The sequence below is a fragment of the Oryctolagus cuniculus genome, chromosome 9 (assembly GCF_051225735.1).
Source record: "Oryctolagus cuniculus isolate XC-2025 breed Fujian yellow rabbit chromosome 9, ASM5122573v1, whole genome shotgun sequence".
In the NCBI taxonomy this organism is placed as follows: Eukaryota; Metazoa; Chordata; class Mammalia; order Lagomorpha; family Leporidae; genus Oryctolagus; species Oryctolagus cuniculus.
In genome coordinates, this window is record NC_142875.1 from 98938286 (window position 1) to 98952719 (window position 14434).

The following is a 14434-nucleotide window of genomic DNA, read 5'->3' on the forward strand; positions in this document are numbered from 1 at the left end:
GGTCTTCCATCTGCTGGTTCATTCCCCAAATGGCCACAGCAGCCAGAGCTGAGCCGACCTGAAGCCAGGAGCCAGGAGTTTCTTCCAGGTGTCCCACATGGGTGCAGGGGCTCAGGACTTGGGCCATCTTCTACTGCTTTCCCAGGCCATGGCAGAGAACTGGATTGGAGTGGAGCAGCCGGGTCTCAAACCAGCACCCATGTGGGATGCTGGCACCACAGCCTGTGGCTTTACTTGCTACACCACAGTGCCGACCCCTAAAAGATCACTTTTTAAAAGAAGCCCTTCACCAAGTTTAAGCTTGCTACCATGCTTAAAATAGCCGGTTATTTTGCAAAGATACTCATAGAATATCTGTTGGGATTGATAAGAACCATTCAGTGATAGGTATTAAAAAATACTTTTTTTACAACTTTCATATACTTATACAGGTTTTTCATTTGGATAAGCAGTTGCATAGTGAAAGAAAGTACAAGTAACAAAGGTTAATGTTAATGATTACATGCAAGAAGGAAATATACTAGATTGAAGAATAGAGTACCTTACTTGTTTTAAAACTCATGGTTTCAGGTGCCCTATTGTTTCATTTTTTGCTATAAAGATTGAAGGTATCCGCACACTTCTGGCATCTACAAAAGTGGTGGGGAAATGTAATTTGGAGACCAGTAAGTTAACCATTTGGTCAAGATCTATACTGAGATCCATTCTTCCTTCTTCTCTGTTTTGCTGTAGTGCCTTCTTTTTTCATTTTTGGGGTTTTTTTTTAATATCCTTTTGCATCCTAATACACTCTTTTATTCTGTAGGTAGAGTCTGGCTATGTCTGTGAAAGTGATCATAAGACCATGGCTAAAGCTATCAAAGATAGAGTGTCATTAATTAAAAGAAAACGAGAGCAGCGGCAATTGGTACGAGAAGAGCAAGAAAAACGAAAGCAAGAAGAGAGCGGTCTTAAACAGCAAGTAGAACAATCAAGTGCTTCTCAGGCAGGAGTCAAGCAGCTCCCCTCTGCTAGCGCCGGCATACCTACTGCTTCTGCCACTTCAGCTTCAGTTTCTACACAAGTAGAACCTGAAGAACCTGAAGCAGACCAGCATCAACAACTACAGTACCAGCAACCTAGCATATCTGTGTTGTGTAAGTAGTCAAATATGCCAGTGATGCTTCTGATTGACTTTTCTTCATCTTGTTTTTGGTTTTTTCCTTGGGTTTGAATTATGAACCTAACATACAATAAGAACTGTTAAGGTGGTTGCCATCTAGTTTGCTTTTTTTCTTATCTCCATGACTAACAGAATAGAATGTGACATTAAAGAAAGATGTTTAGATTATGAAATAATTTCACAAGTTCCAGATCTTGGACATTCCAGTTTGCAGATTTCTACTTTTTACAATTCTTTTTTTTTTTTTTTTAAAGATTTTATTTATTTATTTGAGAGAGTTACAGACAGTGAGAGAGAGAGAGAGACAGAGAGAAAGGTCTTCCTTCCATTGGTTCACTCCCCAAATGGCCGCAACGGCCTGAGCTGTGCCTATCCGAAGCCAGGAGCCAGGTGCTTCTTCCTGGTCTTCCTTGTGGGTGCAAGGGCCCAAGCACTTGGGCCATCTTTTACTGCCTTCCCAGGCCGTAGCAGAGAGCTGGATGGGAAGAGGAGCAGCCAGGACATGAATCGGCGCCCACATGGGATGCCAGCACTGCAGATGGAGGATTAACCTACTGTGCCACAGTGCCGGCCCCTACTTTTTACAATTCTTTAAAATAAAATGTAATCAATGAAGAATGAAAAAACTTAGCTACTTAAAATTGGATTCATGAATCTGGTTTAGCTCTTTAAGCAAAGTTCAATGTGTACAGACTAAAAATGAATGATACTACTAGTTTTTTTTTTTTTTTAAGATTTATTTGAAAGAGTTACAGAGAGATAGACAGAGACATCTTCCATCTGCTGGTTCACTCCCCAGATGGCCGCAACGGCCAGAGCTGCACCGATCAGGAGCCAGGAGCGTCTTCCCGTCTCCCACTTGGGTGCAGGTGCCTAAGGACTTAAGCCATCTTCTACTGCTATCCCAGGCCATAGCAGAGAGCTGGATGGGAAAATGAGCAGCCAGGATTAGAACCAGCGCCCATATGGGATGCCAGCACTTCAGGCCAAGGCTTTAACCCGCTGCGCCACAGTGCCGTCCCTACTAGTTATTGATTGACCTAACTGATGAGAGCTCGCAGGTCTCCATACTTAAGACTTTAACAGCATTAAATTTAAAGCTTACTTGCAATGCTGTATTTTTTTTAAAGACTTATTTATTTATTTATTTAAGAAGTGGAGTTAACATAGAGAGGGAGAGACAGAGAGGTCTTCTATCTACTGGTTCACTCCCCAAATGGCCGCAATGTCTGGAGTTTGGACAGTCCAAAGTCAGGAGCCAGGAGCTTCTTCTGGGTCTCTCATGTTGGTGCAGGGGTCCAAGCACTTAGGCCATCTTTCACTGCTTTCCCAGGCCATCAGCAGGGAGCTAGATTGGAAAAGGAGCATCCAGGACATGAACCAGCACCCATATGGGATGCCAGCTCTCTAGATAGAGGCTTAACCTACTACACCACAGCACCAGTCCCAGCAGTGCTATATTTTATTTCCCTTGCTCTTCAGGTGATGAGATTCTGTGATAACCAGAGTAACTTTTTAAAAATATACTAAAACATGTTTTTACCATAGGAATCCCTTATTTAAATATAGAAATTTACTTAATAGGACTACTGTTCATTTATTTAGTTTAGGTCCATGCAAAGAAACAAATAATTAATTCTAATGTAATTAGCCTAAAATGTGAACTTCCTTTTCTGATTTATCTCTTTCCCTCTCTCTTTCTGTTTTTTTGATGATTCATTTCTCCTTCAGCTGATGGGACAGTTGACAGTGGTCAGGGATCCTCTGTCTTCACAGATTCTCGAGTAAGCAGCCAACAGACAGTTTCATATGGTTCTCAGCATGAACAGACACATTCTACTGGCACAATCCCAGGGCATACCGCTTCTGTTGTTCAAGCACAATCTCAGCCCCATGGGGTATATCCACCCTCAAGTATGGTAAGTAGATGCATAGAGAATCTACGAACTACAGTGTGAGCCAATAGATAATCTGCTAAATTCAAATCTGTTGCTATTCAAGTAATATCAGGAGTCTGAAGTAGAAAATATAAGTGATGTACAATCAGCCTTCTATATCCATGGGTTCTATATTTGCAGATTGAACCAACTGTGGATTGAAAATATTAAAAAAAAAAAAGCTGTACTGTATTGAACATGTACAGACTTTTTTTTCTTATATTTCCTAAAATGTAGTACAATAACTGTTTATATAGCACTTATATCATACTAGGCATTATTAGTTTTCTAGAAATGATTTTAAAGCATATGGGAGGGTGTGCTTAGGTTATATGCAAATAGCGTGCCCTTTTATATAAGGGGCTTGACCATCTTCAGATTTCATTGTCTACTGGGGGTGGAGGCAAGGAAGAAGTCCTGCAACCAATCCCTTGAGGCTCTGGAGGGATGACTGTATTTCTAAAGAAAATAGGCTTATCATAGAGTATAATAATAATTCAAGCACAGCAGAATATATACATTAGTGTTTAGAAATTAGATAAACTGCCTCTGAGAAGCAACTAGATGTAAGATTTAGACTAATATGCAGTTAATTGAAGGTAATAAATACTCTTTTTACCACAAATTGAAACTGTTTTCAAGCAGCAGCATAAACTAGATTTGGGGGTGGGGTAAGGAGAATTTTTCAAAGGCTTATTTATTGAAATAATTATTAAGTATTTTCTGTAAGATTTTTTATTGTGTAAAACACAGGTAAGAACTTCAAACCATTATAGAATGCTGCATGTGAGTACTCCAGAGTGAAGGAATCCTTTCTTTGTATGACCATTTAATGCTTGTATTTAGTTAATCATCAGTTGCTATGCGTGTTCCTGCGTTTATAAAGTCTTTGTTGGACACAAGTTCCTTCCCCAGTATACGTTCATTTGCTTTTTCCCTTTATTTAGTATCTGTTTTATTACTGATTTACTTTCAGAATCAACTTATAGAGATAATTTGCTAAAATATTTTATTCTTCTGCGCACATACACACACATTATCCAGTCTTGCTTCTCATATAGAGCAGGTCATCAATTTATACCCCATTTATTTTGCTGACCCTCTGACGTCTTCAAAGGAAACTACATCATTTGCCTCAGAAGCAAATTAGAAAATCACTGAATAGTACTTGTTGCCTAAGATTATTAATCAGGCAGATTTTTTTTCCTCCTTCTCAAAAAGTGTTTAATCTGAACCTTTTGGAATTCTTACTCTTCATTAAATGAAAATCATTCTGTTAACATAGTTCTGCTTCCTCTGGTCTTTTATTCTACAGCTAGAATAAAAGATTCTTGTTTGTTTCTGAGTACGTTGACTAGTCCTTTTTGATGAGCTCTGTAGATGAATTCATGGCACAGTCACCCAAAGAATGTACTAATAATATAATAATGTACTGATTTGTTAAGTCTACTTTCTAACTTTTAAAATAGGTAGTATAGAAGAACTTTCTGAAGACTGCATAGAAGATGTATTTTCTGTTTTCTGACAAATACTACTTGTCAACATTTCTTATCAGTTTCTACTTTTTATGTACTTGATTTTTTTTCTAGGTCATTTTAGCTAGATTTTAGAAAATTTTTTCTTTTTTTCATTTTTAAAAGATTTTATTTATTTGAGAGGTAGAGTAACAGAAAGAGAGAAAGACAAAAGAATGGTTTCCCATCTGCTGGTTCACTCGCCAAATGGCCGCAACAACCAAAGCAAGAAGCTTCCTCCAGGTCTCCTACGCCGGTGCAGAGGCCCACTTGGGCCATCTTCTGCTGCCCCTCATGCCATAGCAGAGAGCTATGGAAGAGAAGTGGCCAGGATACAAACCGGCCCTCTAGAAAATTATTTTTAATTTTTGGCTTCACTCATCATAGGGTTAAGAACATTAGGTGTATATTTTAGAAAAGAGAACAGTCACTTGTGAGGATATTAATATTCAAGCCACTAACATAAGTATGTTTATTGATGCTCTAACAGCAGACTGTTTTCTTGCCTTTTAATGCTAATAGTCAATATTTTTGCCTTTTAATGTCAATATTCTTGCATTTTAATGTCAGATTGAAGAATTATTAAATATTTAGGATTTCACAAAGTTTTATAATTCTATTCCTCTCTCATTCCAGAAAGAACTTACTGTGACTTATAATAAGATATGAATTATAGGTGGAATTTTAAAAAATTAAAATGAGAGAAATAAAGGGCAGAAAAAAATGGAACAGGGAATGAAGCTAAATAATCGTAAGATGATACTTACATACTTGTTACTAGTAGGCTACAAGGTTGACTCAGACCATTCCATACAGCCAGTTTGGGAAAAGAAAATAACTACATAATTCACAAAGCTAAAAGAGAGTAACAAACATGCTCAAGACAACCTTACAATATTAGACGTACTACTTTGTAGCTTATTAAACCCTTTCTGTTAAGGTACCCCAAACTTTGTAAATCTGAGTTGAATCTCTGATATGTTTGAAAATATTTTAACTTATAGATTCAAATTGAAGATATTTTTCCATTGGGTACTTTAGTAAAAGTACAGAATGTCTCCTACATCCAATTGTGACTTTCTTTCAGAAGCTCTACTTTTTCCTGTAGATAATGACTTTTTACATTCTCAGATAAGATTGGAAAATATAATAGGTAAAATATTGTGAACCAACAACCTATTTATTCTGATGCCTTCTTTTCTGAAGTTTCCAGAGATCCTACAAAATAGTATGGTTTTAATATCTTCTACATCATATAAGATATTTTAAACTAATAGAATTCAGTCTTATAAATATTATCTAAGTTTGTAGAAACTATAAGCTCTGATATTCATTATTTTCTCTGCCTGCTACCTTTAGTCAGTCATCCATAACAATTGATATTATTTCAAAATATTCAGGATGATAATTGATCATTATTGCAATTATTCATAAGAAAACCTGTACTTGACCTACAGAATAGAGAGAAAAATTGTTTTCTGCCAGGTGTGCTTTGTGGAATTACATGCCACCTCAAAAAAACTAACTTTGAGGAATTAGAGGAAAGGTGGAACATTTCTTTATGTTAACTATGCCGTTATCACTATACATTTGGTTATTTTGTTTTCAAAGTACTGTGTTTTTCATGTGTGTTTTTTTCTGTTTAGCCTCGTCGTGGCCGTAGCATGTCGGTTTGTGTTCCCCATCTTTCTGCTGTTCCCTGTCAGTCCCGCATCTCTCCCAGTGCTCCTTCCACCCCACCACCAGTGCTGTATGCACCTCTTTCTCCTTCCCTCCTTCGGACTGCCCCTGAGGAAACTTTTGCCGAAAAGCTTTCTAAAGCATTGGAGAGTGTCCTGCCTATGCATTCTGCCTCTCAGCGCAAGCACCGACGCTCCAGCCTGCCTTCCCTCTTTGTCAGTGCTGTATGTAAATGTAAACTTCCAACAAACAAAAACGTATTACCAATGAATACATCCAGGCATCTAGAATGTCAATAAAAATTGAGTAAGGAACAGGACTAAACCTGGTTACATACTGTGCCTATAAGGTACTGGTTGTATTAATCAAAAGCTTTTTTATAAAAAAGAAGTCTTTAATGGGGAACAGAAACAGAGGTAATGAGAGAGAATACTCGTAATATCTTTGGCACATATCAGTACGTGCCCAATAAAATTTAGCCTTTGTATCCTCCCATCCCCCTACTGACATAACATTTTTGCATTTTCATATTCTAGTAAAAATATGTGCTTTATTTAATTTGAAACTCTGGCTTAGTCAAAAGCAAATTAGATCAAGCATCATGAAAACATGTTTTCTTTTCACTTTTGTCTTAAGGAACACTTACAGTAAAGCTGGATGAGTTCATTTTTTTTACTCTGTTAAGTAAAGAATAATTGAGGAGTAAAAGTGGGTTTTATTTGTTAAAAGGAATTTAAGTAAAAGTCTGTTTTAATTTGTAAAGTGATGTATCAGCAAACTAAAAGGCCTCATGGAAAGTATTCTTTTATTAGATTGAATAGAATGAGGTCTTGACTAATGATTACATTAGAAACACATACATTATATGACTTTCTTTGGCTCCATCAATGTCTATAAAAGATCTACCTTTTAAATTTTTTAAGCACCATGGAACTTTATTGCTGCTTTTCCAGATATAAAATGTAGTTCTGAACTAGCAACCCAGAATCTTCAAGATTTTTACATACAAGAATGATTAACAGTACAATGTTGTATGGACTTGGAACATACCTTAAACAAGCAGTAGTAAAAGGAGCATTTTGATTCAAAATAGAAATCTTTTAGCTATTACGAGTGAATGAAAATGACCTCTTTTTAAAAGGGATTCCATGACTGAATTATTGTAGTATATACTGTTTGCATTGAACAAGCCAGGATTCTAAATTTAGACCTTAAATCTAGAACTGTTTCTATGAACAAAACATGCATTAAATAAAACGGTCATTTATATTTTCCTTTCTACCATCATCTGGAAATTCATGGTTATTCAACCCTTAACTAGGATCAGGCATCTGTAACATTTCATGTAATAAAACCATTTGCTGCATCTCGTTTGTGGTAGGCAAAGGGAAGACATTACTGTTACAAGTCAAGTGGTATTTCTTTGACTATATCCACCAGAAATCTCTTCTGATTTCTAGTTAAGAGACAATCTATTAGTTGTTGAAAAATAACTTTGAAGCCTCTAACGCAAATGCAGTATAGTAAGAAAATAGAATATAGAAAGTCTTAATAGGTTAAATTGAAGCATACTTCTTACATTGTAGAAATAATTGGACTGATTGCCTGCCTTTAACTTGTTTTCCATTGACATATTGTGCGTTAAATCTGAAAATTACACATACTTATTGTGGGTGAAAGTAGAATAATAATCACTTAGAAAACTCAGTTCATCCATTTCTTTTTTAAAAAAGGGAAGTTGTGGAAAAGCAGCTCTTACCTGATGCAGAGAGTCCCATGGATTGATTTTATTGGCCCTGGATGTATTTAATGGATTTTTACTATGCACATGATTTCCAAAAGCATTGTTACTTCCTTATTAATTATAAATTTGGTATAACCATTTATCAGGTTATGCAAGCCACCCAGTTGTGCATGTCTGATGTAATTTCACTTGTGAATGTATGAATTACTTGTCTTATTCATGTTGATACAGCCTCAGTCCGTGGCGCATCCGTGTGGGGGGACCCCAACATACCCAGAATCACAGATATTTTTCCCAACTATTCATGAACGTCCAGTTTCTTTTTCACCACCTCCCACCTGTCCACCGAAAATATCCATTTCTCAGCGACGTAAGAGCACCTCCTTCCTGGAAGCCCAAACTCGCCACTTCCAACCCCTGCTGAGGACTGTTGGTCAAAATCTTCTTCCACCTGGTGGCAGCCCAATTAACTGGACACCAGAGGCTGTAGTTATGTTGGGCACTACAGCCAGTAGAGTAACCGGAGAGCTATGTGAGATGCAGGTCCATCCTATTTTTGAACCAAGTCAAATTTACAATGACTATAGACCTGGACTAGTACTTCCAGAAGAAGCTCACTATTTTATTCCTCAGGAAGCAATGTATCTAGCTGGGGTACATTATCAGACCCAGGTGGCAGAACAGTATGAGGGCATTTCATACAACTCACCAGTAATGTCAAGTTCTTTGAAACAGATGCCTGAACAGAAGCCAGGACAAGGGGGTTCTACCACAAATTCTGTCTTTGAATTTCCATCTGGACAGGCTTACCTGCTAGGACACCTTCAGAATTTAAGGTTAGATTCTGGAGTGAGTCCAGGACCTCCCCTCTCTAGTATTTCTGCACCTATCAGTACAGATGCTACAAGTTTAAAGTTTCACCCTGTCTTTGTTCCTCATTCTGCACCTGCTGTGTTAACTCATAGCAATGAGAGCAGAAGCAACTGTGTATTTGAATTTCATGTTCAAACACCAAGCTCCTCTTCAGGAGAAGGAGGTGGAAGTTTACCTCAGCGTGTTTACCGAAATCGACAGGTTGCAATGGATTTGAATCAGGAAGAATCGCCGTCTCAATCATTTGGATTACCTGGCCACCTACAGCCTGTGACTGAAGAACAACATAATTACCGTGTCCCTGAATTGACTGTTTCTGTGGTAGAACCTGTCGGACAGAACTGGCCAATAGGAAGCCCAGAATATTCCAGTGATTCCTCACAAATCACTTCCTCAGATCTCAGTGATTTTCAGTCACCTCCTCCTACAGGGGGAGCAGCTGCACCTTTTGGCTCTGACGTCTCATTACCCTTTGTTCGTCTGCCTCAGACAGTGTTACAAGAATCCCCACTTTTCTTCTGTTTCCCCCAAGGAACCACATCTCAGCAGGTCTTATCTGCCTCATTTTCTTCAGGAGGATCAGCACTCCATCCACAGGTTATAGGAAAACTTCCACAACTCTTTTAAACTTCCCTGTTATGCACCATGACATTTAAATTTTCTGTTCCTCATTTTCTTGAATTATGGATTTACATTGTTTAATTTTGCCAATAGTTTGCCATCTTTTAGGGATTATAAACTATTTGTATTTAAAAACAAAACATGAAACAGAAGCTACCTGATTTACCTATATTTCCAAATCCTTGGAAAAGAGAATATAAAAACTAGAATTTTAATCATTCATCAAAAACAATTACTTTTATTCCTATTTATGGTATTTTCAACTAGTAGTGAAATGCAAATGTCTATAATGTAAGGTTGGACTCAGCATTGATTATTTAGGCATACTGAAAGTATTGCTCCTTCTAAATAAGCTTTTTTAGAAAATACTACATATGTAAAATGCAAAGGCTGAGATATAGGGAGTGGTTGAATGGGGGAAGTATTAAGAATTAATACACAAAGTTTTCATTATTTGGAAGTATCTAAAAAGACAGGAAAAGGAAATTTACCTTAACAAATGAAGATGCCTTTATAAAATGACATTAATTAACAGGTCACTATAAATTATATGTCCAAATAAAATAGTAAATCCATTAAGTTAAAGGCTGATTCTAGTCTTTACCAACCATGTTAGAATCAAGTTGGTAATATCTTTATTATTTTTTATTTTAAAAATTTGTAGTATGTCTCCCAAGGTAGATCTCAGACCTTTCTTTTTTTTTTTTTTTTTTTCCATGTACACTGACATACAAATAATGACAAGGGGACCCAATAGAATTCAAGAAGTAAGGTCAATATTGACCATATATTCTTTTTATATATATCATCAAATATATAACAGCTTATAAAATTACATAGAAAGCTACACAATTATATATTCAAAAACACCATTTGGATCATTAAATATTCCACCTTAATTATTTTTTTTTGTTTATTTATTTATTTATTTATTTTTTGATTTTCACTTTATTTCAAAGGGAGAAACTGAGCTTGTCCACCTACTGGATCACACCTCAAATGCCTACAACATCCAGGACTGGACCAAGCTGGAGCCAGTAGCCTGAAACTCAATCCAGACCTCCCACATAGGTGGCAGAGACCCAAGCACTTGAGCCATCATTTGCTGCCTGCTAGGGCACACATTAGCAGGAAGCTAGATCTGAAGCAGAGGAGCTGATTCTTGAACCAGGCATTATGATGTGGAATGTGGTTATCCCAAGCAGTCTCTTAACTGCTACACCCAATACCCACCCTTTTATAAAGTACTATATGTTTTTCTTCCTACTTTTTCCTGTGTTCTTCCTCCATCAAGAACCCCAACAATGATCATAAAGTGACAATTACTTAAAATAGTACTAAGATTCTAAATGATCAAGAAATATCAGTTTTCAAGTTGTCAACCCCTACTGTAAATATTAAAGTTTTATCAGCCATTCTTTAAACACAGATCTATTACAAAAGGAGTGTATACTTTTAGTGGTGAAGCTATAATTCATTGTGATAACATATCCATATAAGATTCAGAGAACCCCCTTTAAGTTGAACAGGAACAACAAAGGTAGTATTTCATTTCCTTAACTTATTTATATATATAGTTCTGCATTCATTTCTCACTTTCTCATTTATTTTGAATTAGACTTCTTGATAATTGAAACACTTGGTTTCTCAAAATCAAAATTATTGACATTCTGGATTGGATAGTTCTTGTTGGGGGGTGCTGTTGTTTGGATTGTAGAATTTTTAACAGCATCGTTGGTCTTTACCCACTCGATACTAGTAGCTAGTAGCAGCCATCTCTCCCAGCATGACAACCAGAAATGTCTCTCTATTTTGCCAAATGACCCCTTAAAGGGTAGCAAAATCATTCTTGGTGGCAACCATTATTATAGGTACTTAGCAGTTGATAATAGATCTTTAACATTTCTGATAAAAGTCACTATGGCACTATGTGAAATAGCAAAATAAAACAAATTAGCATTATCAAATAATACTTTTCTTTCATTGTTCAAATAAAAATTTTTACATTGATAGTCATACCATTTTTTTCTGATTATTATATTTTCAGTAACAATATGACTGATTTTTCTAGCCAGCCTGAGCTTCAATAGTAGATTGTTTTTACTATATAAGTAGTTTTTGTATGGAATGGGATCAGCCATTCTGTGATTATGATCCTTCGCCAAACATTTCTTAGAAAAGGTGCCCAAAGGGCTTTTTCCATACAGACTTAAGGTAATATTTCATTTTGATCAGTTTAACTGCTATAAAAGCTTGACCTACTGTATACATTTATTGGGGCTTCTCTAATTTGTCATGTTTCTTTCCTTCAGGTACAGGGGCAGAGCCAGGTCCAGCCACCCACAAGTAGCTTAACAGGAGTTCCATCTTCTCAACCTGTCCAGCATCCTCAGCAGGTAAGAAGAATCATTGCTGCATTATATGGATTAGCAGTGGTTAAAACACTTTCACATCTCTTGTTAGATTCCTAATGTAATTGACTTGTTAAGTTTTTGAAAGGAAAGCCAAGAGGCACAATATTTTTCATGTTTAATAACATTTTAGAAAATCTTTTGCTTAATATATTTTTTAGCAACTTGGTAGACAAGTTAAACATTTAAAAGAGTCATTATTACAGATGCATTATGATTTATCTGCCTTCTTAAACAGATAATTCTGTACATAATTTAACAACACAAAAAGGAGTAGAGGATATGGTGTTTGGCATGGTGGTTAGGATCCTGCTTAGAACATCCATATTCCATGTTGAGACCAGCTCTTCCTCTTCCCATTCAACTTCCTGATAATGTGCACCCTGGGAAACAACAGAGGTTGTCTCAAGTGCTTGGGTCCTAATCACCCACATAGAAGACCAGAATTAGTTCTAGGTTACTGGTTTTGGTTGGCCCAGCTCCAGCTTTTGCATGCATTTTAGGAGTGAGTGCACCAGCAGATGGAAGATATCTTTCTCTCCCTCTCCCTCTCTCTCTCAAATAAATGAATGAAATATTTGTTTTTAAAAAATGAGGTAGTTGGCCAGCGCCGCAGCTCAATAGGCTAATCCTCCACCTAGTGGCGCCGGCACACCGGGTTCTAGTCCTGGTCAGGGCGCCGGATTCTTTCCCGGTTGCCCCTCTTCCAGGCCAGCTCTCTGCTGTGGCCCGGGAGTGCAGTGGAGGATGGCCCAAGTGCTTGGGCCCTGTACCCCATGGGAGACCAGGAGAAGCACCTGCTCCTCCCTTCGGATCAGCGCGGTGCGCCGACTGCAGCGTGCCAGCCGTGGCGGCCATTGGAGGGTGAACCAACGGCAAAGGAAGACCTTTCTCTCTGTCTCTCTCTCTCACTATCCACTCTGCCTGTCAAAAAAAAAAAAAAAAAAGGAGTAGTTTGCCTAGCAGTTAAGATACTGCTGGGGATGCCTATATCCTGTATCAGAGTGCCTAAGTTCAGGTCCCTCCTCCACAGCCCCCATTCCAGCTCCCTGCTACTTGAGCACCTTGGGAGATATCAGGAGGTTTATGTGATAGGGTATCTGCCCGCACATGGTAAACCTGGACTGAGTTCCTGGCTCCCAAATTCATCCTGGCCCAGTCCCATCTTGTAGACATTTGGGTCATGAATGAGTAGATGGGAGCTCTCTAAGTTATTTTTTGTTTTATTCCAGAGGCAGAGAAGACAATCTGCTTGTATCATCTAATAATGGACTCCCCAAATGTCTGTAATGGGCAGGACTGGGCCAGGGAAAATCTGGGAACCAGGAACTCAATCAAGGTCTCCCATGTGGGTGTAGGGACCTAACCACTTTAGCCATCATCTTACTGGGAACCTGGTCTCAGGAGGCAGAGCCAGTTAACAAGCCTAGGCACTTCAGTATGGGAAAATAGCATCTCAACCAGCCTTTTAACTGCTAGGCCAAATGTCTGTCCCAAAGTCCTTTTCAGTTATTCCTAGTCTGCAAGATAGGCAATCAGATTTTATGCTAAGAGGCATTGAATGAAAATCTAAGGAACATCTAAAAAAATTTTTTTTACTTGTTTGTGTATATGTGTTTTTATTTTTTTAGGAAGGTCCAGGGAACTTAAGAGATTAGTGCAGTAATACAATTAGTAATTTTCTTAAAGATTTATTTATTTCTTTGAAAGAGTTACAGAGAGAAAGGGAGAGACAGAGAAAGAGACATCTTCCAACTACTGGTTCACCCTCCAGATGTCCGCAACAGCTGTGGCTGAGCCAGGCTGAAGCTTGGAGCCACGAATCAGGAGCTTCCTGCATGTCTCCCACGTAGGCAGCTGGGGCCAAGCACTTAGGCCATCTCAGATGCACTAGCAGGGAGCTAGATCAGAAGTAGAGCAGCTGGGACACGAACCAGCGCCCATATTGGGGATGTGGTGTCACAGGAGGCGACCTAACCTGTTATGCCACAATGCCAGAGTTTCGATCTAAGTAGTCTAACTAGACAGCTATGACCCAAAAGGAGAGAACTTAACATCTTTCCTGAACTGGAAGGCTACTTGAAAGAGATGGCATTTGAATTGAATTCTGATTATAAGTTAGACTCAGATGTAGAAATAAAGAATATTCTAGGCCAGAAGGATGGAAGGGTGAGCAGTGTGTGCAAGATAGAAGTCACAAGGGTAGAAAAATAAAGGACAGCACAAATAATAGTTCAGTTTAGCTAGAACATAGTTATGTGAGGACATAAGTTCAGAAAGAGTTGATGGAGTCTAAATTTTGATGTGAGCATAATTCTGAATTAATAGGGTAGGAAAGGAGTAGAGGAATGTATGATTGCCATATGCTCAAATATAAAGTAGGGACTTTTCCTCAAACTTAGGCCTGGAATAGAAGGGAGCCACCTTGTATTCAAACCTTTGTCGTGCTTCCATATCAACAGGTTTCCTTTGCTATTTTTAACAGCAAGAAC

The 14434-nt window shown here is 38.0% G+C and overlaps 1 protein-coding gene across 50 annotated transcripts in view; it reads left to right on the forward strand.

The window, feature by feature from the left end:
• Positions 1–14434, forward strand: part of WNK1 (WNK lysine deficient protein kinase 1) — a 171585-nt gene that overhangs the window by 121150 nt on the left and 36001 nt on the right. For 29 of the 50 annotated variants that reach the window (XM_089304454.1, XM_089304457.1, XM_089304456.1 and 26 more), the window contains 4 exons: positions 806–1136; positions 2894–3081; positions 8269–9507; positions 11844–11927. In XM_089304454.1, the coding sequence (XP_089160580.1) occupies positions 806–1136; positions 2894–3081; positions 8269–9507; positions 11844–11927 (1842 nt within the window). Of the gene's footprint in view, positions 1–805; positions 1137–2893; positions 3082–6259; positions 6518–8268; positions 9508–11843; positions 11928–14434 lie in introns of all 50 variants that reach the window. The other 21 variants (XM_070049228.2, XM_008259830.5, XM_002712781.6 and 18 more) reach the window with 4 other exon arrangements.